This window comes from Ostrinia furnacalis, unplaced genomic scaffold (genome assembly GCF_004193835.3).
Source record: "Ostrinia furnacalis isolate ACB-3 unplaced genomic scaffold, ASM419383v2 OfSCF3049, whole genome shotgun sequence".
In the NCBI taxonomy this organism is placed as follows: domain Eukaryota; kingdom Metazoa; phylum Arthropoda; class Insecta; order Lepidoptera; family Crambidae; genus Ostrinia; species Ostrinia furnacalis.
Window position 1 is genome coordinate 1 of NW_021133288.1, and position 25,991 is coordinate 25,991.

The 25,991-nt window shown below is 41.3% G+C and overlaps 2 protein-coding genes across 2 annotated transcripts; one reads left to right on the plus strand and one right to left on the minus strand.

The window, feature by feature from the left end:
- Positions 1-410: 410 nt before the first annotated feature.
- On the minus strand, positions 411-10,985 carry LOC114357135 (uncharacterized; the record flags this gene model as incomplete). The annotated part of the gene is made up of 10 exons (XM_028310618.1): positions 10,812-10,985; positions 10,524-10,733; positions 9,986-10,222; positions 5,013-6,213; positions 3,254-3,508; positions 3,009-3,026; positions 2,622-2,728; positions 2,018-2,107; positions 1,173-1,359; positions 411-517 (listed from the first exon to the last, which is right to left on the minus strand). Coding segments are annotated over exons 1-10 (2,445 nt in total), but the record flags the coding sequence as incomplete, so codon positions are not given.
- Positions 10,986-11,148: 163 nt separating this feature from the next.
- On the plus strand, positions 11,149-25,968 carry LOC114357127 (uncharacterized). The gene is made up of 13 exons (XM_028310601.1): positions 11,149-11,308; positions 11,392-11,598; positions 11,802-12,035; positions 12,613-12,738; positions 13,834-13,959; positions 14,564-14,680; positions 16,245-16,671; positions 18,077-18,218; positions 19,059-19,149; positions 21,945-23,505; positions 24,099-24,155; positions 24,242-24,272; positions 24,358-25,968. The coding sequence occupies exons 1-13, from the start codon at positions 11,276-11,278 to the stop codon at positions 25,841-25,843; spliced, it is 4,638 nt and encodes a 1,545-aa protein (XP_028166402.1). The 5' UTR covers positions 11,149-11,275; the 3' UTR covers positions 25,844-25,968.
- Positions 25,969-25,991: the final 23 nt, after the last annotated feature.

The following is a 25,991-nucleotide window of genomic DNA, read 5'->3' on the forward strand; positions in this document are numbered from 1 at the left end:
TCGGCATAATAGTGCGTTTCGTATCACTACACCAAACAGTCGACTGGTACACTTTACACGTAATGTACTGGAGATTACATTACATCTTGATTTTTGGTGCTTTACAGTAGCGGCGTAAGGGGGGGGCGGTGGGGGCGGTCCGCCCCGGGTGCCAAGCATCAGGGGGTGACAAAAGTCGCGAAGATTAGTACTCACTGGCGCATCTGCATGGCAAATCTGCGGTCTATGTCATGATACGGGGGGGGGTGCGATTATCTTTCAATCTTCGAATCGGTAGGAAACCAAAAACCTGGGGGGTACCAGGGGGTGCCTTAGGACTTATGACGGGGAGGAGATGATCGCCCCGGGTGCCACCACATGCTACGCCGCCACTGGTGCTTTATAACAGTATAAGAATGTAAATATCTTACTATATCCACGAGGGCCTGTAGTTCTTCGTCCAGCACCCGCTGCATCGGCTGTGGCAGCGAGTAAATATCCTCCTTCCCATGCTCTAGTTTCTTTAGCTTCTTTTGTTCTGAAAATGCAGTTAATCGCACATTTCTTCTATATGGAAACTAGGAAAAATTACATAATGTTGTGTGAGCAATGCGCTTGCATATAATTTCGAAGATATTGTTAAAAGGTATTTAAGTTATTATCTTTATAATTTAAAAAAAAGGCAGGTATTCCATAGCGGTCTTAAATACAGTGTGAGTCACGTTAAAGTGTACATATGAAAATATGTGAAACTAGACCTATTTTTATCGACAAAAAAGAGGTCAAAAAATTTTTGAGAATTTTTTTTATTTTTTTATAGAATTTTTTTTCATCCAATTACTTCTCGTAAAGAAAACGTAATAACTTTTAAACTAAGAGGTATATCCTGATAAAATAAAAACAGTAATAATGCTAAATAACAGGCGATACTAAAAAAATACATAAAAGACCCAGAATGTGCCAACAAATAATAAAAAATGATACTTTTTGAAAAAAATCTGCTTAAAAATTCGTATTTTTTTGGTTATTTGATCAATTTCTCAAAAAAATGCCCCTATAATAGGTGGTTTTTATTACTTTGTATTATTCTCTATCGTATTATCTTTGTAAAACCAAAAATCGCATGTCTCTATCCCTATCGAAACATTTGCTATGATCGTTTGAACTAAGCCTCTCCGGGCGCGCCATTCAACGCTTCGTTAACANGGTGGCGACGTAAATAGGCGCCCTTTTGACAGACTTCTTGCAGCTGACGGCGCCATTCTTCCGCATGAATTCCTCCACCTCCAGCTTTTTCGGCGGCTTTCCGTTTATGTACACTCGAACGACGAGGTTCGTGTTGATGCATAGAAGACGCTTCGTGACGTTCAGTTTTAACACCTGCGGAATACGGTCCAATTTCAGTCTGTTGATAAGTATAACACTGATAGAACTTGTGTCGTAATGTTCAATTTAAACACCTGCGGAATACAGTTGAATATCACGAGTTTGTTGGTAAGCATGCTACCCACAAAACGGGCAATGCAGGGCGACTTTTAACCACATTACTTGGAACGTTATTGCAATGATTATAAGACATACTGGATTTCACTTGCTAGGTCTGACTAAAAGACACGCAAAGACAATTTGCAATAAGAATTCTAAAGCCTGGTCCGTGAGCACGTAGAATTTTGTCCAATGACCCCAAGCTACCCATCCTTATCGCTCGCGCGTAATTATGTTGCTGTCGCGCTCGCACACTCACTGCGGGCGCCCGTCGCACAGTCGCGACAGCAATATAATTACGCGCGAGCGATAAGGATGGGTAGCTTGGGGTCATTGGACAAAATTCTATGTGCTCACAGACCGGGCTTTAGAATAAGCTACATCTATGTCCAACAGTGGTGGTCCAATCATCATCGTCTATGCTCTATCTATGGCAATCCATTGCCCTGCCACACTGAATACAATAAGATTTCTGGTAGATCTTCGTTGCCTTAGATTGAAAGAAAGAAAAAGTATTTATAGATTGCAACTACTTCGGTATGTATAAACGTACCTTTCGCGTAATATCCACTCCGATGGTACTGAAGCGATCGCAGAGGGCTTGCTCCTTTTCATTGTCTGCCGTTTTCACTATAGACTTGTACTGAAAAATAATATTATCACTAAATATAACTCGAAGGTGACTGACTGACATAGTGATCTATCAACGCACAACCCAAACCACTGGACGGAACGAGCTGAAAATTGGCATGCGGCTACCCGCATGCCAATTTTCAGCTCGTAACATCTACGTTATGACGTAGGCATTCGCTAAGAAAGGATTTTACGAAACTCCGCCCCTAAGGGGGTAAAATGGGATCCACGCGTACGAAGTCGCGGGCGGCCGCTAGTTATCACTAAATTAGTACCAGAATTAACAGTTAAATTTACATCATCATATGGGTAAACAAGAGCTAATGGGCAAGCAACTAATTTAATTAGTCTGAACAACTAGATATTTTAGATTTTGTTTATATGAAAGTTGCCAGTTGAACCGTCTAAGTCTAAAGTGAACTCCTCATCTAGGGACAAGCTAATATATTCCTTAATCCAGTCATGGCTGCATTTTACATTACATCTTGGTGATTTTAGAACAGTATAAAATGTAAATATCTTACTATATCCACGAGGGCCTGTAGTTCTTCGTCCAGCACCCTCTGCATCGGCTGTGGCAGCGAATAAATATCCTCTTTCCCATGTTCTAGTTTCTTTAGCTTCTTTTGTTCTGAAATAATGCAGTTAATTGCAGTTATCTTCAATATGGACACCAGAAAGCAATACATAGTTGTGTGTGCTCATGCATATGTCAAAGTTATTATCTTTTTGAATTTGAAGCCTTTTATTATATCTTTACTCTTTAGTTTTCTGTGTATAGTGGGAGAGATATGTTATAAATAAAATATTATTGTGTGTCTACTCGTTACAGCATTTGTGTATATTGAATTCTTAGGTATTTCATAATTTGTACATTTTTACAAACCAATTTTATATTTTGACTTACTTACCTTTGTATATTTGTTTGTCTGAAAGCAAAAACAAAATAAAATTAGAAAATCTTGTTAGCTAAAACACAGAAAAAATAAAAGTTGAAATCATTAACATTAATAAGGGTGAATTTGCAACAAAAAATAGTCTGAAATGTCGTCTGCACATAAACCTCTCACAAATTGATAATCTTTCTCAGTTGAGTTTGAACCTTAATAGTAAGAACATAAGTTTAAAAACACAGTAACAAACATTATTCACATACCTCCTTGAGGATATTTGGGCAGCTTTTCCGAAGGATTCGGAGGCTTTAAGTTTGTCAGGACCGGCAAATTCATTAGAGGCTGGAACGTTCCCGGTTGAGTTATGCTCACAGCTGATTGATTTTTGTTTGCCGCCGGTTTTTTGTTAGCCTTCGGTTGATTTTTGTTAGCCGCCGGTTGATTTTTGTTAGCCGCCGGTTGATTTTTGCTCGCCGTTGGTTGATTAATATTCAATTTTGCAACGTCAACGTTTTCTCCTGCAATATAATAAAAACATACATAGAAGTCTCACATTTTTACAGTTTTTTGATTTGTTAACGTCTTCTGCAATCTTGATGACTGCCTGTGAGACGCTAGTACCAGATCAAGATATAGAATCAAGTGGAACGCGATGTACTTGTTACAATTCGATTGTCATTAATCACTTGATAAAATGGTCACCCATCAGAAAAAATCGCTATTAAACTCGTATTGCGTTGAAAAGAGCGATCTTTGCGGGCTTAACACCATACTAGTACAGTGATACGCTGCATAGATCTAACTAACAAACTAAACTTATCTATTGGACAATCGCTGGACGCTTTGTGGTCCTACCACCATGGGTTTTCAGCTAGGATACACGATTCTCGGAAAGATAAGCAGGGCTACTCCGTGACGCTGTTAACGTAGTTTCGGATCTAGCTGTCACCATCGCTCATGCTGGCATCTAGATTTCGAGTGAGAGGGATGGCAACATTCGAAACTTCGGATAACTTTTTTCGGAGTAGCCCCACAGGTGTCCTCCAAGGGCCCCTATATGTTAGGCCTATTTCAGAGTGGAGGGAAACGTGCTAGTTGAGACTAGCGTGGGCGCGTGTTAATCAAAAAGTGCTCCCGCCTCTTCGTGAGACGGGCGCGGGTGGCTCGATCCACTCGTATCGTTCACAGTGATATAGTGACTGCGCGTGTGGTTCTTAACCATTTCGACTCACTCGCCGAAGCGTGGCACTGTGAAGTGTGAACACGTAGACGCCAAGACCCAAAATCCTAGTGCAGTTTGACTGACGCCTTACAAGGGAAATTAATGTCGAGGCTGATACACTACCCCAGCACAGCGGCCAAAGTCCCGTCACGAAATGTGTGTGTTGGGTCCCGCCGTATAAGGCGGCAGCAGAGGAGCACCCCAGGTTTTAATAGGCCGATCTCCATATAACCTAGGTATGGACTGGCCATTTCCCTGGGGTAAAAATAAGGCACATCCAGACATAACAATATTTGTTCTATGTGGTTTAAGTGCACAAACCGCGGTAGAGAGCCCCTCATAGACCCAGCTAGGAGATAAGCGTAACGCGTCAGTCAGACTGACCGAAAATAAATGTGTCCATGCTTCGGATGGCACGTTAGCTTCAGCATGATTGAGTCACAATGCGGCATCATTTGTCCACATAACAGAAGAAGATTTAATGCTTTGACGGTTAGAGCATTAAATCTTCTTTAAAATAACCCTGTATTTAATTAGTTCGTTTGTTTCAACCACCACCCAAGGACTTCCACGACGACCGGTCCAACCGCGTCAAGTGGCAGTGGGCATGGCACATAGCTCGTAGAGCTGAGCCGTTGTGGCAGACAAGTTCCCGAGTGGCGACCACGAGCCGGAAGACGTAGTGTCGTCAGGCCCCACACTAAGTAGACAGGCGATCCGGTGAAGGTCGCGGAAGGTGTCTGGATATGGCCAGCAAAAGACCAGTCGTCGTGGAACCCTGCATATAAAGATAAATTTACCTGTTGCCTCTATTTTCGCCCTCGCATCAGCTGGTATCTGCTCCACTACAGCTTTGCAATAATCGCGATCCGTATATGACGGAAACGTCATTCGGTATGTTTTGATCATTTGATCCAGTGGCATCCCAATATTCGCGTCTAAAAGTACTTCCAACCGGGATCGCACCGATTTCCTCAGATTCTTCAAATAAAACTCCTTTGATATAATATTTATGTGCTCTTTCGCTATCTCATTTGCGATTTGACCCGCCGCTCTATATCTCAGGATCGAGTCATCCTTCAGTGTGGGCATCACACCTTTCTTCTTGCCCTTATTCTTCTTTGATTTTGCAGGTTTTTGAGGTTTTTGCTTTGGGTAATTGGTGACATTACTTGGCTTGGGTGCATTCTTATTAGGTTCCCAACTTCTTTGTGGTGGATTTCCCAGTAAGGACTGCCTTTGCTCAACAGGCCCACCACTATTCGTTTGACCCTTACCCGTGTTTGGATTTGTCCATTTAAATTGTGATGGTTGTGATTGTATTTCTTCCCTAGAAGTAGCTGCGTCTTGCCGGCCCCAAGAAGTTTGCATCGGATTTTTCCAAACACCTTTGGATTGGTTTTGTTTCGATTCCATATGTTTGCGATAATTAGATTTTTCATCATTAGAACTTGTCTGATTTTTGTTCCAATTTTGAGACCTGTCTCCACTGGAGTCATGATTGAACTGTTGTCCACTGTTCCACCGATTCTGAGCCGGAGTGCTCAAGAGCGGTGGTTTGTTCGAAGTTACAGGGTCGTTGTTAAAGGAGGGTTGTTTCTGACTCCTATCATAGTTTTGAGAAGTGTAAGTCTCTGCGCGATCGGGTGTATATCTCTGAGAGTCGCGGTTGGATTGCGAACGGAAGTCACCTTCATCATACCTTCCCCGTTTAGGGCTGCCCCTGGATCTGTCACGATTATCTCGCGGGGATCTGCTACGGCGTCTCGAGGTGTTGTTGTCTCGGAATTGTTGTCTGCTGTCAGATTTATAGCTGGATTGATTCCTATTCTCTTGGGAAGTACCCTGTTGAGCGCGACGGTCACGAGACCACTTGTCGTCAGTGTAGTTATGGTAGCCAGACCCAGACCCTGTCTGAGCTTGTTCGCCAGACATTGGGGTGTACTGGGTAGCTGATAATGGAAGCTGTTGCGTTTGCCCAGCGTAGTCCATATAGGAGTTCTGTGGAAGATGTCGTACAACATGATAAAATTATACAAACTTACCAGTATCCAAAAGACGATCTCATTAGCGGCCGTCTTAATGTGCAAATTGCTCCAGAGTTTGACGTTGATAGCAAGCGTCAAAACACGTTTGGCTTTGCAAGTCACCAGATCACATGATTCCCAAAGGAGGATAAATAAAAAATATGCCATTTTGGAATGAAACGGTATATGCCTTTAGGAATCCAGACCCAATGTTTAATGAATTAAATAAGGCACTGACCTGGTCCTACAGAAAGTGGTCTAAAATCTAGAGCTCAAGTCAAACGCGCAACCGCATAATTCCGATCAAAGATCACACAGAAGCGTGTGAATTTTTACTTAGGGTACTTTCAGCACATTATGGCATCAATTCATTAGCCAACTGTGCAGCAGAGCACTTAGGGAAGGAGCAATGTGGGAGTTTGCATCTTTGCATAACGCAAAATGCGCCCAGATAATCAATCTCTACTTTAAATTTCGCGCCAAACCCTGTGTATGGCCCAGTTTCCACCAAGGCAGAGTGCCTCGCGAACTCCTATCTTTCCCCGCTGTCTTCTACTCCTACGTCGCACACTCGAAGGCGTCAGACGATTTGTAGAAAGTAGAGATGGGTAAGTGCTAATAATCCGATTAATAGCAATTGGCTAATAACGGATTAAAAGCAGTTATTAGCCATTAATAGCCAATAATAGCCGATTTCAGATGGTAACCCTGCTATTAATGTTATACTAATGATTAAACATATCCCTTCATAGTTTACAAATTTAGCACTTGAAATTTGGAAGGGACGTAGCTTAGGTACCGTAGAGGTGCATTAAGAAAGGAATACCCGAAATTCCCACGGGCGCGGGAATTAGCCGGAAAATCCTTTTGTATGAAAAATCTAAACCATGTAAGATAGACGCTTGAAATTTGGCATGCAGGTACCTTAGTAAATTAGTTACAACAGGATATTGCAAAATTCCCACGGGAACGGGAGTTAGCGATAAAAAACATTTGTATGAAAAAATCTAAACCGCGTAAGATAGATGAAGGGGGTAAAACGGGATCCTCGCGTACGAAGTCGCGGGCGGCCGCTAGTACAGTATGAGTCTTGAGAAAGTGCACATATGAAAATAGGCGGAACTACTAAACCTATTTTTATCGACAAAAAAAGTCAAAAAATATGTGAGTTTTTACTATTTATTGACATTTTCTGGGTATTTTATGTATTTTTTTAGTATCGCCTGTTATTAAGCACTAACGGCCGCCCGCGACTTCGTACGCGTGGATCCCGTTTTACCCCTTCATCTATCTTACGCGCACCTACCTGCCAAATTTCAAGCGTCTGACTTAAGCGGTTTAGATTTTTCATACAAAAGGATTTTCCCGCTAATTCCCGTTCCCGTGGGAATTTCGGGAATTCCTTGTTGTAACTAAGCTTTAAGTTTACTAATGTACCTACATGCCAAATTTCAAGCGTCTGACTTAAGCGGTTTATATTTTTCATACAAAAGGATTTTCCCGCTAATTCCCGTTCGCTTGGGAATTTCGGTAATTCCTTTCTTAGTGCACCTCTACGGTATTTAAGCTACGTCCCTTACTCCCTTCCAAATTTCAAGTGCCTACGTTTAGCCGTTTAGGCTGTGCGTTGATCTGTCACTAAGTCAGTCAGTTTCTCCTTTTATATATTTAGATTCTTTTTTAACTACAATGTCGTTTATATAAATTACATTGATGTTTTTTAATATTTTAGTTCTTTTTTGTTTCTTTGAGTAATATTTGATTTTAATATTGATTTGATTTTAAAGGTGGAAGAAAAAACGTAAGAAACTATTAATAGCAGGGTTACTAGCCAATGGATGGCTATTAATGGCTATTAATAGATAATAATCAGTTATTATCCAAACTAGCTGGCTACAAACCCATCTCTAGAAGACAGCAAAAAACTGACACCTGAAGCACAGCTCACATTTTCTCCTCTCGTTTCGTCTCCTATCCGCTCGTCTCGTCTCCTCTCCGCTTTGGTGGAAACCGGGCCTATGCCTAAAGTGACTCAAGGAAAAAAGGAATGTACTCCGAAAGTAAATGCAATCTCTGACTACGCGATCACATTATGTAGTTACGCACAATGTCTGTGTTGGTTAGACAGACCCGCCATACATGGACAGTTCGTGATGAACATACACGTAACGCTCTTGCAGTCATAGATCAGCTTAAAGCTGCCATTGATCAACAGTTGGTATTAACTGCTCAACAAGACACAAGCGCGTGCGACGTGGAATGAAGAGCGCAGGCGAAGGTAACTGCGCGAGAGCAGTAGACAGTTCGAGCAGTCTGTGTATGCCTGGCAACTGCTTGACAGCACGATGAAATTTCAGTGCTGCCAACCGCGCAAAGCAGTCACAACTGTATTGTGTACGAATAATACAGTAGTTTGCTATGCAGTCGCAGCTTGAAGCCGTCGATACTACCTGCTTCAAGCTGTCCGTATATGGCGGGCCTTACAATACACACGGCAACACGGACCGCCGATCTCTGTCCTCTAGACCCCTCGCTGTGAATCAGGCGCCTAAAGAAACGCCTTGTCCATTGGACAGTTAGGCATGCAGTGTAACGTACATTGATGCACCCTAGTGTGTACAAATTCACAGTGATTGTTTTTGCGACAATGAGTTTTCACTTTTAATTACTTATAGCTATAATATTATGTATTGGCATTGGCTGAGTCCAGCAGTTGTATTCATTCATCCCTTACATAGTAAGGCGGTTATCACACTGATTTTCATATAAAAAATCAGGCGCGCGGACGCGTTGTCAGTGTGAAGTGCCGCGCGTGTTTTCTATACAAACTGAGGTACTTGCATACAATGATTAAATCTGTCGCCCCGCGCTCCGCGGCGGAGCGCGGGGCAGTGTGATAACCGCCTAAAGGTGGCTTATGCCTGTGTGGAATGGCGTAGAACCTGTGTGGAATATTATTACTGAGGAAATTACAATGATCTTTAACTGCTGACAAGCAGTTGGCTGTACACTTTTAGCAGCACCAGTATTCCAGTCATGTGAAAGCCATGTCATTTCATGGCCAGGGCTATTGCCCTACTGTCACACATGCTAGACATCTGAAGTTTTGTAAAAGCTACCAGTCTAAATACTGTTTAGCCAGATTTACTACAAGAATAAAAAAGGCTTTCAAAATGACTTTTAATATCCAACTTTGTTCCCTGGAGCCTTACTGGCTGGTGTGGCATTATGAAGTCTAGATCTGACTGGCTGGTGTAGCATTATGAAGTCTTCATAGTGCTGACACTCAATATATTAGTGCATCAGCAATGTACCTGGCAGTCAAGAATATACTGAGCAGGTGTCCCTTTTGGAACTTTTTAGTTGTTAAATTGGCAAATAAAGTTGTCACTTACACACAATGTGTTACATTTTGAACAGATAGAAATGGCTGCCACAGAATACCAGCGTTATGTTCTAGGTCCTAACCTAGAGCATAGCACATGCTGAGTGGCTGCCATTTTGGTTCAAAATTAAATAAGTTATGTACACTGATCTCTGTTGTATTCTTACCCCCTTAATAATAAAAAGTTACACAGTTGTTAAACACTGTTTTAAAATGACATTTCCATACTAAATGTCATTTTAAAACACTATGTTCAATCAACGAGCGTGTAAGTTAAATATTAGTAAGTAAGGATTTTTGAATAAAAAATTTTTTTCTTTCTTTCTAAATCCATGGAAGTAAAATCAAAAGCAAAACTGACCTGTCCTGGTGGCACGTACATCATGCCTCCCATCCCGCCCATGAAAGGCATCATTGGCATCGTCATGGGGTCCGACTGCCCTGGGAACCCTGGCATCTGATTCATGTACATTTGCTGACCGCTATAAAGCTGGGGACCATTCCCTGGGGCTGTATAACTGGATGACTGATTAGTACCTCTTTGAGAGCCAGAGTAACTGCTCTCGTCTTGAGTTTGACGATACGGTTGTTGGGATTGCTGAAACGAGAATAAGAAAATATTGTGGCCTGTGTACTGTTATGGGCTTTAGGGCCAAATATGATGGTTTTTTTTACTATATTTTTATGAACTTGGTCCTACATTGTATTAAATTGCCATTAAAGTTTAAAGCCTTAATGTCATTGTTCTAGTACTCACATGTTACTTTAATTAGTAATTAACTCATATTACAAAGTTCTCACATACATTATCTTGTATCCATTAATATTGTGGGCATATTAAAATCTAGGTTTCTATACCTATTACAAACAAATGGGCATTATTTTGCTAGACATCTTACATTTTTCTGTCGCACGTCTTCCACATACAACTGCTTTCCCTCCACGTACAGGCCGTTGATCTGTCGGACCAGCATCGCAGCGTCTTCCTCTGCGGCCAAACCAACGGTCACCTGCTTGGTCCCTCGACCCTCGTTGATCAAATTATCCAATATTATGTCTTTGAACCCGCATTTCGAGACGATAAGAGATTTTACGTCCCCATACCGCATCTAAAACATTATGCAGGGTTATCGATGAATTTCATGTACAAAACGGGCAATAAATATCAGAAAAATAATGCTACATACACGGGGCGGCAGGTTGTGTATAGTGAGCAACATAATAAGTATTAATGAGTGGTATTTCTTCTTCCTGCTCAAATTGCTCGATCGGCGTTTTTTACAAAATTTTACAACATTTCGTACGAAAATAGACAATCGATCAAAGTGACATCAATGACACACATCTGATAGATCACAGACTAAATAATTCTGCAAGGGCTACTGGCAATTTTTTTAAAGTTAGTTGACATTAATTTTTAGTTAGACACTATTGTTTGATGACTTGTCTTTTCAAATGGGCTGGTGAAATAAAAAAAGTGAACTAATTTTATCTGTGGTTTAGTTAGTCTGTGGTAAAAAAAAAAACAAAAAAAATGCCTGAATGTGATTGTGATTTACGATGGGGATTTTTTAATTAAATTTAATACATAAATTAGTGTTAATTCATAAATCTTTTAGCTAGTAGTAGTATTTAAAATCATCTTAGCAAGATGATGTTGACAATTCACGGACTGCCGTTAGGCGTAAGTATAAATAAATGGTCTACTTTCTTTTGTGGTTATTACTGTCAATAATCCTAATAAATTTTAACATTTCGTAATTTCAGTGCAAATATCATGACCTGAAATCGTTGATTAAACAAGAATGTAACTTGAGTGACTTCATTCTTGATAATTTGGTCGGGGATGGCGACGCTAGCAAGAAGGTTCGCATCGGAGTGGCTGACGAGTCCGAGGGCTCGTATCTGATCAAGTGTTTGGACGGCTATCGCATGGGCGGCAACGTCTTGAGAGTTGTGCCTGTTGCTAAGCCTGTAAGTTTGTTTTTGTAACTATTAGATACATTTTAAAGCTGATAAATGACCCTGTCCCACTGCATACCACCACTGCTTGAACAGAGTCAATTGTCTAAAGATACCACCTATGTTAAATTGATAATCTGCCTCATAGAACATTAACATTATTGTTTTTGAAAAAAAAAAACTTAAATTGCAATTACACATCATGTTGTTTTCAGCCGATGAGCCAAGCTCCGAATAATTTTGACCAGCGCGGTGGCTATCCCCCTCGCAATGACATGCCCAATCAACATAACAACTATGGGAACCAGTCCATGGCTCCCATGGGTGGTCGGCCTTCGCCGTGGGCCCAGAACACCAACCAGTGGTCATCGAACCAGCCGACAGGCTCCCAAAGGCCAACAAACAACTTTGGGTATCAACAGCAGACAAATCAACCTTTTCAACAACAGGTGAGCTAGGAAAGCATAGCATTCTCTTTTTTATTTAGCAGGCTTTAAGTCTTGTTTTTTTTTTGTTTGTATACTAAGTTAACAAATAAAAGTTTTTTTTTTTTCCTTTTCTAATCTGCTACTTGACAATCTGTTTCCGCGAAACAATAATCCAATTATCTGTCCGATTTCAATCCGGTTCTTGAGGCGTTCAGTAAGAGACTAGTCCAGTGAGTCTTCTCTTATTCTTTCACTGCGAATCTTTTCGCTAGGTTTTGAATGCTATGTCTCTTCAGTCTAGAAAAGTGGAGACTGCCAGTTCCTTGCAGTTGAGAGGCGAGTTCGTTTCTGTGACTATCCAATCTCAGTTGGTAACTTTTACTGTACTTTTCAATTTGCTAAACAAATAAAAGTAGCATTGAAAAAAACAGAAGACATGTTAATTCTTGCTGATATTTTGCGATAATAGAACCTGCAAATCCTGCAATCTATGTATGCTGGCAGCTCTCACTCAACCACGGCACCAAAACGTAAAATCAAAAAGTTATTGCATTTTATTTCACAAACACACATTAGTAACAACAAATGGTTGTTTCAGCAACAACCTTCACCGCAGCTGAGAGGTGACCCCAAACCGTTTCCACAGAGAGACATGAGGAACAGGATGCCCCAGGATCAGCCGGGATATGGGTTCAATCAGAAAAACAGTGCACCAGAACCTAATGTAAGTTCCATATTAATTAAGTTAGTTCCTTGGTATCCTTCCGTTTGGCCAAATTACTTTTCGCCAAATTTCACTTCGCAAACAACTTATCGCCAAAGTTTCATTTCCCAAATGAACTTTTAGCATCTGCACTTTTCGCAACTAATTCATTTGGTCAAATTATCATTTGGAAAAATTTTAATTGGCAAATGTTTATATAGCAAAATAATGTTTTATTTTGCCAAATATTATATCCCAAATAATTTGTTTGGTCAAATTGATACTTCACATACTCACCGTTACCCACAAATCAAAGCATAAGGCAGATCATGGTTTTCACGAGAATTTTAACAAAGAGATTGCAGAAAATAGTATGGTTGCAGAAAGTAGGTATTGCGGAAAATAGTAGGTTAGGTTAGAACAGTGACCCTTAACGCGCGAAGGCGAGCGTGCCGCGGCAGCGGCCGCCGAGCGGTAGAATCACCTCTATTGTTAATGAATCATTTGGAAATTTCGATAAAAAGAATGAAATATGAAAATTAATTTAGGACAAATTTTATAATAACTACCCACTAAACAAAATAATAACCACAAGCTAATTTGTATTCCATTCTATGCACCAATCAAATTATTTTGTAAATAGTTAATCATGAAATATTTTTGTTTTGCCAAATGACAATTTGCCAAATGAAAATTTGCGAAACGTTGTTTGCGATGTGATAATTTGGGAAACGTTTTTTGGCCAAACATTAGTAATCCGGGTCTCCTTTTAAAACGTAGGTGCTCACTAAGACGAGATTTTGCAAAATTCAACTCCTAAGGGGTAAAACTGGATCCACGCGTACGAAGTCGTGGGTACTCAATATGTCTAATGTGTAGTCAACTGTATCAATAAGTATTTACATAAAAGTTTCTAGGTGACAGACATAAAACTATTTATTACCTCTCCATTTTTATTCTCAATACGACGTGCGTAAGTAAATACAATAAAAATCGACTATTGACGTTAAATGAACCGTCTGAAAATCGTTTTATTGATACTTCGTGCAGAGACATTGAAATAACCTTTCTATAAACCGTACAACTAATATAAATGTGTGTATCTTTCTCCATTAGCGTCGCATGCTGCGGAACGTAGACTTAGTACCGAGTGGAGGCCGAGGAGAGCCCCCGAGACCAGTGCAGCACCCACTGCTGCCATCGCAGAACCAAGCATCCGATCGTTTCCACGGTGACAAACCGGTGAGTGTCATCTCATCAACACTATTTAGCATTTTCCGTTAGATTTAAATAGTTCCCAGTTATAGCAAATTCTAAAAGAGAAAAATAACAGTTAATTTGATTAGAGTGAACATTTTTCTATATGGCTTACTTAATTTAAGCAGTTTTCGAACCAGCTCTTCTTCGACGTTAAACTTTGAACCAGCAGCATACTAAAAATAACTTGTTTTTCTATTAGGTTAACATTGTAATTACTATCTTTTCAACTCGTCTTATTAACACAACATAATCTAAATTGCTTTGTCTTCCTACCGCTTCAGCGCTCACGAGTTGACGCCACTGTCTTACGCCTTTATTCACAAAGATTACTATGAGGTTTCAAAGTGCGTGTGGACGCACAGGGTGACACATGAACCAATCACAGAGCTCTGTTTAACGCTGTGCCTTAGATTTGCTGCTTCACTTATGCAAGCATCGTTTGTGAANAATGTTACAATCGTTTTTGAATACGTGCGTTAGCCACTAGCGAGCGACTGAACCTTATTCGCCAGTGGCGCGGACTAGCGAGCACAAATAAGCCCTTCGTGTGATTGCATTTATTATGTTGAAGGAAATTTGTTCGCAGTTACCAATTAATAAGGACTATTTTCACGGGCCAAATCAGTTCGGAAACTCGCAACAGGGAGGTCCACCAAGTCACTTCCAATCTTCGAACCAGAACACACCGTCTTGGGGACAACAGGTAAGGTTTTACAAAACTGGTTTTAGGAATTTTTTAGTTTTGAATTTTAGGAATCGGTATTGTTACCCCGAAATATGCAAATACTGATTTTCACATACCTGAATTATTATTTTTACACATAAATGACACACTCTTTCATTAAATTGAAATGAATCGTAGCAAGTGATACACAATAAAATCGGACATTACAACAAAAAGTGAAACTTATTTCCAAATCCAATGTTTTTCTAGGAGTGTCACATTTTGCATGGGTATTCCTTTTAGAACTTAGGCTTTAGCTCACTAAGACGGGATTTTTTAAGATTCAACTCCAAAGGGGCGGGGTCCACGCGTACAAAGTCGCGGGTGGCCGCTAGTATATTGTAATACTTTCGCATGTGTTTAATATTTAAACAACGTGAGATTTATGTATTTAATTCAAATACCATGCTAAAACACAATGGGCGTGTAACACTTTTTGTCTTCACTTTTGATTTATTAACGGCTTTTATTGTCCTTTTGTTATTTTGTATTCGATTCAAAATTATTTAATATATTCAACATTTGGCTTCGACATTGAANCCGTTCAACCGTTCCACACGTGTTTTTGCGGTATTATACTAAATATATGCTAATATTATAAAGCTGAAGAGTTTGATTGCTTGAACGCGATAATCTCAGGAACTACTGGTTCGATTTGAAAAAATATTTTTGTGTTGGATAGCCCATTTATCGAGGAAGGCTTTAGGTTATACAAACATTACCCTACAGCCAATAGGGGCGGAGCAATAAAGAAAAATGTTGCAAAAACGGGAAATGTTATTCAAACTATTTTCACGCTCAATTATTATTTTCGTTAACGTAAACATAAGTTACTGCGCAAAGTAAGTGAAAATATACCACATGTGTTAANACATTGAAGTGTTCCACACGTGTTTTTGCGGTATTATACTAAATATATGCTAATATTATAAAGCTTAAGAGTTCGATTGTTTTAACACGATAATCTCAGGAACTACTGGTCCGATTTGAAAAATCGTTTTTGTGTTGGACAGCCCATTTATCGAGGAAGGCTTTAGGTTATACATACATTACCCTACAGCCAATAGGGGCGAAGCAGTAAAGAAAAATTTTGCAAAAATGGGAAATGTTATTCAAACTATTTTCACGCGTAGGAAGTCGCAGGCACAGCTAGTATCGTTATATTTTCGCTAACGTAAACAAAAACGCAAAAATAAGTTGCTGCGCAAAGTAAGTGAAAATATACCACATGTGTTAATTGGGTTTATATTTACAAACTACCAAATTCTACCAGGTGTTTATAATTACGTGTCCGCCACTGTATATTGATCAATATTGATTTGCTGTGGGTGCCATGTTGGATAACCTTTTATTTTGGCAGTAATTTTTCATTTACACAGAAAAAACACTAAATTTTGATTAAAAAAAGATTAAAAGGTTATTTATTCACCGAGACAAGGTAATACAACAAGGTAGATGTTAAAATAACAGCGCAGCTTATCTCACCAGCAAAACTAGTGTTTGTTTAATTTGTGAATTTTGTTTGGATTTTTTCGTATTACAGATGCCACCACAAAAGCAGCCTTCTTTCGGCAACAAGCCCTCGTTCGAAGAAGAGCGCAAGTACCCTCCATCCAACAAACGGCCTGATGCTGAAAAACCGGATACAAACATAAGGAATACCAGTGCTTACAAATCCTTCTTGAATGCAACCTCTGGGAGACCAGTTTCACCTCACGGCAGGCGCGTTTCACCATCAGGACGGCGGATTTCGCCCTCAGGACGGCGTATTTCGCCCACAGGACGGCGTATTTCGCCCTCAGGACGTCGAATTTCGCCACACGCTGGACGAGTTTTGCCAGATGGCAGAAGAATTTCGCCACACCCAAGACCTGGTTCTCCAGGCAGGATGCCTGATAGAAGGATGTCTCCTGGGAGAAGAGTGTCGCCATCTGGCCGAAGAATGTCGCCTGGAAGAAGAATTTCACCTGGTGAGTAGTTTCACATGTTTTTCGACTGCATACCTAGCTAGCTATTGTATCGCTATCGCAAAGGGCCTTATGTACAAACAAAGAAGTCCTAGTATTAATAAGGGTGTTTTAATATGTGGATTTTATCACGCACGCGGCGATTTCCCCGCAAGTGGCCTTTTCATACAAGTATTTATTTATTGTAATGCGTGGAATACGCACACCCTAAGATCGGTTTCAATCTATTGAACGCCGCTATTCAATTTATAGTCCATTCGTTTGTATTTGTAAGATATGTGTGTTTTGGGGGATATTTAGATACTCTATCTAAACACTATACACATTTGAATATGATACATTAGATTAACTTCACTTCTAAGATTGTTTTCATATTTTTTTTCTAAATTACATGCACTTGTACTTTTAAATACTTACTTATAATTCTTGTATCATCATGAAACTTGGCAATTATATGTAGATTAGATGACAATACAATACTATGGTACCATCGAGCTGGTCTGATGATGGGACTGGAAGGTGGCCATAAGAACTCCTAAACGAAACGGCGGAATCGCATCGAGTTTGGGTTCATTGAATTTGTCTTTTCGAGCACTTTAGTGCTAGATGATGTCCAGGATCCTGCCTTTTAGTGCAGTAATTAAAAGCGTGTTTTTAGTGTTTTAACCGATTGAGTCCCAGACGGCATTAATTAATGTCATAACAATTGATTATCTATTGTGTCTAGATTCGCGGAGCTTGAAGGATTAAACTATTAATTTTTATTTACATATAAGTAAGAAGGAAAGACAAAACGAAGCTTATNCTTGTAACCCAGATATCTATTTTTTGTAATAGATCTGGACGGTCGATATCGCCACTAACAATTTTCAACAGATAAGAAATATCGGATACTTGCCGTCTTTTTTCTAAAGGTAGGAAATGATATCTTCTACATCTCGTTTCATAGCCATGATCAATAACTTTACACTTAAATTGTAGATACCGCAAAAATCTTTTTTGTATGGATTCTATGCGGGAGATATAAACATTGTATTGCGGAATCCAGACCACGGAGGCATATTCGAGGATGCTGCGTACGAAGGCACAATAAATAACTTTTATTGGCTTGATGGATTTAAATTTATTTGTAGAACGAATAACGAACCCAAGAGACCTTGACGCTTTTTTAATCGCATAATCGATATGTTTATCAAATATACCTAAGCTTAGAGTCCTGGATTAGTCCAAGATCTTTCATAGACGTGACTTTGGTGAGCAATTTATTATGCATGGTGTATTGGTAGTTCATAGGGTTAGGTTTGCGCGAAAAAGTCATTGCATAACACTTCGAGACGTTAAAATCAAGCTTGTTCTGAGCACAGTATTCCACATTATCACAGTATAAATAAAGTCCGTATTCCCCCAGCCCGCCGGCTCCCCGGCCGGGCTTCGCCGCAGGGTGGTCGTAAGATGTCTCCGCACAAGCGCTTCTCGCCGAGCCGCCGGTTGGAGTCGCCACCACGCCGCGACGGCGGTAGGCGCGAGTCGCCCGCTAGGCATGGCCCGAGGTAAATACCGACAAGACTGAAACATTATTTATTTATTTTAAAACATATTCAGCAATTTTCTATTTATAAATCTCACAAAAATCATCTTACGAGATGAGAACAACAAGAAAAATAAATGCTATGGGCGCGTGTCACGTGATGTCACGCAGTCACACTCAGCTATTTCCATACAAAGTTTGCTTGTATCGTTTTTGTTTCCAGTCCAATTTTGACACTTATTTCACTAAATTTTAGGTTTTAAATATAGCGTTTATTTACGAATAACTAACAGCCCGCCCCGGCTTTGCACGGGTAGTTATAGGTATTTAACAAAGAAATTGAAATCCATGAACAGTTTTTATGGGAAATGTTTTTTCTTTTATTTAATTTTCCAATGTTTTTCATCATCATCATCATCATCAACAGCCCTTTACAGTCCACTGCTGGACTATGAGCCTCCTCCACTATAGTGGAGGGTTTTGCCATAATCTCCACGCTTGGCAGGCGGGTTGGAGATCGCAGTTTATAAGATTGATGTTTGTCAGAGAGCGCTGCTGCCCGTTCTCAGTTTGAAGTATAGTCCCTAAGTCGCCTCTTACGACACCCGCGGGAAGAGTAGGGGTTGGTGACAAATGTATTCTACTCTGCCGTCACCACACGGCTCAATGTTTTTAATAGCTCAGTATTCTGCTATTCGGGACCGAGACACAACAAATCAAAACCATGAAAGTTGGTCAAATCGTTCTCGAGTTTTATGTGTTCGAACAAACCTGACTTTTTTATTTAGGTATTATGAAGATTTATGAACTCTTAAAACCTAATGGATATTCCTTATGGCTATAGTATAATGTTTTCCCCCAGATTTTCCCCCAACCGCCGTCCCGGCGACAAAATGGACAAGTTTCCCGACTCCCGCGCGGCCAAGCAAGTCCGTCCCGCCTACGAGCCGGAGGTAAGTGCCGTGCGAGTGTGCGCCCTACCGCTTCGATAATAAAGCTTAGTTTTCATTACACTAAAATTTATTTAACGAGTGACGTGTGAACAGTGACGTTGAAAGATATACAAAAGAAGAATTGATGTTGTTTGATTAATTTATGGACTGTATATGTATAAAATGGATGGAGAAATCTTACAATTTAAATATTAAATAAGATAAAAAAGTAAATGGATATGTCCATAAAATTACAAAGATAATTAAGTTAACTTTTCTTGAAAGAACCATTCTTAATCTGTGTACAGAAGGAGTTTTGAATATAAATATGATGTATCAATGTCAATCAACGTGTATTGAGAAATTACTACGTCATCGGTATAGATTAAGAAATTAAAAGGGTTACTGAATCAACTATAATGGAACCCTCAGTAGTTATCACACACAAAGGACAAAAATAAATCGAGAACTTTTTGAAGACAAACTTTTCTGTATCCATGAACAGACCAGCTTCATGACATCAGAATATGACATTTTCAGTTACACAACCATGCAAAACAGCTTAAATTACATAAAATGAGAAACTTATGAGCTATGATCAACTCAGCTAAGGTTATAAGACGTCATTTAGCTTGATGGACCGACGATTTCTTGAAGATAGCTGGCACTGGCTGGATAAAGCAGAAATGTGATCTTTGCTTGCTCCTTTTTTATGCAGACAAAGCAGGCTTTTTTTTTAACCGCAATCACACCTGATGTTAAGTGAGATGCAGTCTAGGATGGTATACCTGCCCATTAATTTTATCCTTAGACAAGTTTGCGTCCAGCACTTCAACAATTGAATGATAATATCATGATGAAACACACCTAGATGTAGCTAAAACAGCTTGGAAATTAGATTATTCTCTAATAATAACGAAAAAGGAAAGAAAACACTATAAATAATTAACAAGGAAAACATCAGACATCACAAGGAGACATTACTACAATATTTACCAGTTTTTTTTACAAGAAAGCTGTATTTGAAAAAAATGAACTGTATTTCCCCTTATCCCATTTTCAATTTCACCAAAATACTGCATGCAGATTGTGAATGGATAAAAAGTGAAAACAAGAAGTTTGGTTAGTTTATTTTTCACTTGCATGCCAAGGCATGATCTTCAAGAAGATAGTTTTGTGTGGACAACTAACAAGAAATGGAATTCCCTGCCTATTGTTTTCGCAGTTAAAACTTTTTGAACAAGAGAGAAAAAGCGCTTGCCATTGAGTATAGACTATTTTATATGTAGGGTTGCCAGATTCCTGGAATCTGCTTGTGTTTTTACATCAAACAAGGTATTATATTTAAGATTTTACCGGGACTTCGGAAAAATATGACGTAATTTCTTTTCACAAGGCCATTGTTGTATAGGCACGAACTTGTCTCTCGTCTGGCAACCCTACTATGATATTTGATCGACGTGAATTGCAAGGGAAAGTATATAAAGACAGGGTTATAAAAATAGAAAGTGTATTGTAAAGAATTCGCAAATCGGTGGCATTTCTGTTTTCATTAAACATCTTTATTCTGATAACTTCCGATTGAGAGGTGTTCTAAAATCTTGGATGCACTAATACAATCTTGATAAAAATAATCCTAAGATATCCCTCAAAAAACCATATTATAGACTGGTCATTTGAAAGATGTGTTCCAAATATTAGCTGTTGTCAAAGAGTAATGTAAAAGTGCTCAGCTATCAACAACTATTGAATAATGAACACAATAAATGAAAAATACGCATGAAAGCTGTTACTTCATTAATTTGTTTCTGACTTACCACCGATATATGATTTTAGTGTGTGTGAGATGAATCCGCGAACCAGAATTGATTTAAATTGTGTATGAGATGAACCAGAAGTTTAAAAACTTGTATTCTTTATCTTTAGCCTGTCCATTGAGCAGACAGCTGGCTAAACTGACGACAGCTCCCAACTCTCACGGCGACACGAGAGAATCGACCATTCCACACAACAATATAACGCAGTTTATGTCAACTAACGGGGAACCTTTTTAACTAATCCTTGCTGGCTTCACAGTAGGCGAAAATAATGTCAATACTTTGAAGGATGGAAGAAATCATGAAGCAATAGATGAGATAAATGACTCTGACTTTCTACAGCGCGAATTATTATATCTTTTTAATCGCCTTTAATGGTGCGTATAAGAAGCACACTGGTTTCGCCAACTTCAAGAGACACGCACAGAAGAGTATAACTTAAATTCTTGATTTATACTTACATCGCTATTATAAAATATGGACTTCACGAGAACTGGGGGCAACCAAAAGCAAATCTATTTTATATCTTATGGAAGATCCCAAGAGTTGCCTTTTTAAAAATTACCAGAAATTACTAGAAGGTGCTTGTTGGTGCAACATTGATGCAATTGTTTTGAAGTTCGAATCGGTGAGGAAATCTCAGAATGTTGAAGAAGTCAACAAAAACAGAGAATATGTAAAACTCGTTTACGTAAATGTACGTGATTTTTTAAATTATAGCAATACCTTCCTGAAATAAAAAAAAATAATTTACATAGCTGGTGAGATATTGAGAAGACATGACATTAAAAATCTTGAAGTTTAAGGAAATTCCACGGAACTATACGAGGATATTGTTATTTATTATAGTATATAGATGTCGCTGAATGTATATCTTAAACTGTTCGATCCCCGACCACAATTCACCCCGAATGACGATCACACCCGGTACTTAACATTGTCACAGATCTTTTACCGTATTTTATATTTTCGTGTTTGCAAAATTCATTTCATTTTCAGGCTTCCAATCAAGCTATGTACTCGGGCGGTTACCGTCCCAATATCCATGAGAACGTACAGTACCCCGTCGCCGGGGCACGCCAGGCGGACCAGCGGGGCTCGTGGCAGCAGGACAGGGACAAGGCTATGTTCGCGTCTCATATGAAGAAGCAGGACGAGGAGAGGAGGGAAGGGAGGCCGATAGTCCCGCCCAGGGGACCAGAAGCGGTCGTCGAACCCAAGCGAGCGTCGCCGCTCCGCAAGTCGCGTTCTCCTCGAAGGGACGCGCGGGACCGCTCCCCGTTAAGGGACCGCTACCGGCGCCACTCGCCTTCTCCGCGCTCCCCTCGTTCCCCTCGCCGCTCGTGGGCGCTGGAGAAGCGCCGCAGCCCCGAGATCGCCGACGCTCCCCCGCCGCCCGTCTGGCCCGGACAGAACCCGGACGAACCTTTCCCCCGCCCCAGCTTCCCCGAGAAGGACGACCCGAAGAAACACCCGACCTGGGACCGCCGCCCGTTCGACGAACCGGACGAAGCGCTGAGACGGGACCGCGACCGCCGCCCGGCCCCGGAGGCGCGGCCGTTCGCCGAGCCGGCCCCGGCGATCCGGATCCGGACCGATCTGGTGTCGAGGGAGCCGATGCCCGCGACCCGCGAGCCGCGCTTCAAGCCCGTGGAGGAGAGATACTCGCCCAAGTTGCCGGAGCCGAGATTCGAGCCGCGCGAGGAGTACAAGCCGGAACAGAGGGACTACCGGCGCCCGGACAACGGGCCGGAGAGGAAGAATTATCCCGCGAGGGAGGAGTTCCGCGACTTTCCGAGGGGGGACGACCGCGACAACCGGCGTCGCGATGATTTTCCCAGACGGGAAGAGTTTCCCCGCCGTGACGATAGAAAGGAGCCTTTCCCGCGCCGCGATGAGCGCCCCGACCAGAGAAGGGACCACGACATGTTCCAAAAGGAGTTCGAGGACATCTACAAGAGAGCCAAGGAGTTTAAACAAAAAGTGGAGGAGATGCGGCGTCCCGATCACAACCGGGACGACTTCAGGGAGGATCGCCATCGGGACTTGGAAAGAGCTGACGATCGCCGTAAAATGCTCGAAGACCACCGCCGGGAGATGCGCGACGAGGCGCGTCAAGACTACCGCCACCCTGACTTAGATCGCCACAGACCAGAAGACCGCCATAGACTAGACGACCGCCCGAGGTCGCGGCAATCGGACGAGTTCGCCAGACATCGCGACGTCGACTGGAAGGACGATAAACCTAAGCCGGTCAAGCCGATGTCTGCGGAATCATTAGCGAAACGTGAAAAAGCCGCCGAAGAAATCGCCTCGAAAATCCTCGAGAGACACGGCAACTTTGGAATGAGTCCGGAAGTCCGCAATCGCATCATGGTCGAACTGAAGAACGTAGTCACCGGCATGATCAACCACATGTTCGGCTACAAAGACGTGTCCTTCATAGAGACTGTGATCAAGTTCAACGCGAAGCACAACGATCGGGATGAGTACAAGATATTCCAGAACGTTATGGGCAATTTCCCAAACCTGCCCAAGACAACCAAAAGACACGCGGAAGGTAAGTGTACATCAAAGTTTATGGTGGTTTAGGAACGTGCGTAGATTATGGTTGAGTCCGGTGGTTACGGTTTCAGGTCTTTGAAATAAATAGCTGTACGTATTTTCATAAAAGTAGATATTAAACTATTTTACTAATTGGGAAATAACCGTAAACGTTATAACGATTTAAAAACTAAGTATTTTGTGTTTTAAAGTAGTAGTGCTAAAATATTCTGCCTAAACATACTTATATCATGTTTTAATACAGCTTCAAGTAGCGGGACCTGACCTCCCTTAGAGAAGGGTGTGGGCCTAGATAGGTCCTCTAACAATGTGATTGTCCATTTAAATTAATGTGGGGAAAAAACAAAGGAAAACATGGGAGTCGAAAATGATAACATTAGGTGATTAGAATCTAGAAGAAATTCCTGTTTATTTATTACCCTGGTCATTATATTGCTGGCATATGAAAAAATTCGATAGTTAGATTTAAATCTTTTTACTGTCTCGTGGTTAAAACTAAGACAAGGTGTAATTAATAAAATAAACCTACCTATTTATAGTTTGCTAAATGTTGTAAACTAGATGTGTAAAATATCATTGATTTTTCAGGTGACTCTGAAATTCCCGCGAAGACATCTAGACGTTCGCCTGAAAACTTGAAACAAGGTATAAAATTATACACTTATTTTAGTCCTAATTTTTTTAGCAATAAGAAAATCTATAATGGAATGTACCCATTTCCACTTTTCCAGATGTTTCTTCGACGATAATACCCGAGCAGCNGGAGCAGCAAAGTAAGTATATTTTTATAAGAAAACCTTTCATACCACACAGAACGAGGTAAATCTATGGACTTTTTAACCCTTCCAGATTGGGACTTCAATGTCGCCAACCAGCAGAGTTTGATATCCAACATGATGATGCAACAAATGCTCATGAATCAAGCGCCGATGATGGTTCCCAACCCGTTCGGCGTAGAGATGGCCCCGGTTCAAACGTTCATTCCGCCCCAGCCCGTCGTCGACGATTCGATAGAAGACGGCTACAACTTGTATCTATGCAAAGAGGATTTCAAACCTTTCACAGACATCCAGGCCGACTTTCTCAAAAACTATCTAGTCCAACAGTTGGTCGCCGTGTCCGAGAATTACCAGGGCTGGGCGCCCGACATCACGCTCAAGGGTTTACAAAGCCAGTTCAGGTACCAGGTGCACACCAGGGACGCCGTCTCAAAGGAGTGGCTGCTGACCCTCGACTTCAGCGAGTTTAAGCTCTTCGACGTTCTAGTTTACACCAAAGAGGAACTATGGTACGAGCGCGCCGCCATCTGGCTGCCCGGCCATTCCAGGTGCCGCAACATCGAGCCGTTAAAAAAGCTGGAACTGCAAAACAAAAAGCTGGAGGGCGCGGACATAGGTAAGTGGAAGATGGTGAAGAAAATAGTCAACATCAAGGGGACCAGGGTCTACGTGGATATGCCTCCGTCATCCGCGCGAGTGCTCGAGAAACACAAGATGCTTCTCAGCTACGAGCTTCAGAAGGTGAGCGTTTACCTCCGGGCGGTCGCCGTGGACAAGGACGCCTTCGACTCCGGCCTGAGGGAGCCCTCGGTGACCGACAAGTCGGAGATCGTGGCGGCCGCGCAGAACTCCTCCATGCCCTCCCTGGGAAGCGACCCCAGCATCGTCAAGGTAACGCTGAAAGGTTCCAAATCGTTGAGCATCGTTCAAGCGCGGAAAATCAAAGAGAGCATCATTTACAATCTGTTCAAGTACCACCAGAGCGGGGGCGGTTTGAGTCGAACTGATTTCGTTAAGTACGGGTTCTGTACGCCGAACTGTTTCGGGGTGGTGCCGGAGAACGAGGAGTCCAAGCGTTGGTTGATGGGGCTGGACATGGGCCGCCTGAACAAGCAACCCGTGGTAGTGGTGGGCGCGGACGAAGCGAGGATTCGGTTTTTCAAGATGACGATAAACGTGCCGAACGAGCACAACATAAACGCGCCGCGGATCTGCGAGCGATTGCGGCAGAGCAATCAAGGGGTTAAGGGGTTGAACTTCCATCTGTGGAAGCCCGCGTCGTCGATATCGTTCGACAAGCACAAGGCGCTGCTGGACGTAGAGATAGACGCAGAGTCCGTGGAAACTCTTCTCGGCATGAAGTTCCGGTTGGACTATGTCGACGACCGCCAGGTCATGCTTGTGGCGTACTTTAAGTCGGAGTATAGCAGCGGCAGGCTGCGAGAAATACTCGACAAGTACAAAGCGGAACAGACCGACAGCTACGATGTGGCCAATATGGACATATCTCAGTCGGAGTCCGATGACGACATTATTTATATGGGTGAGCTCTGACGTAGGACGTTTCGGGATTTTAACCAATTTATCCTCTAATTTCATTATGATTGCGCTTCTAACTTAAACCATGTGTAATGTGATTGAGGATGACTTTAGTTGTTACATTAAATTAAGATTAATACTTTATTACTTACTTATAATAATG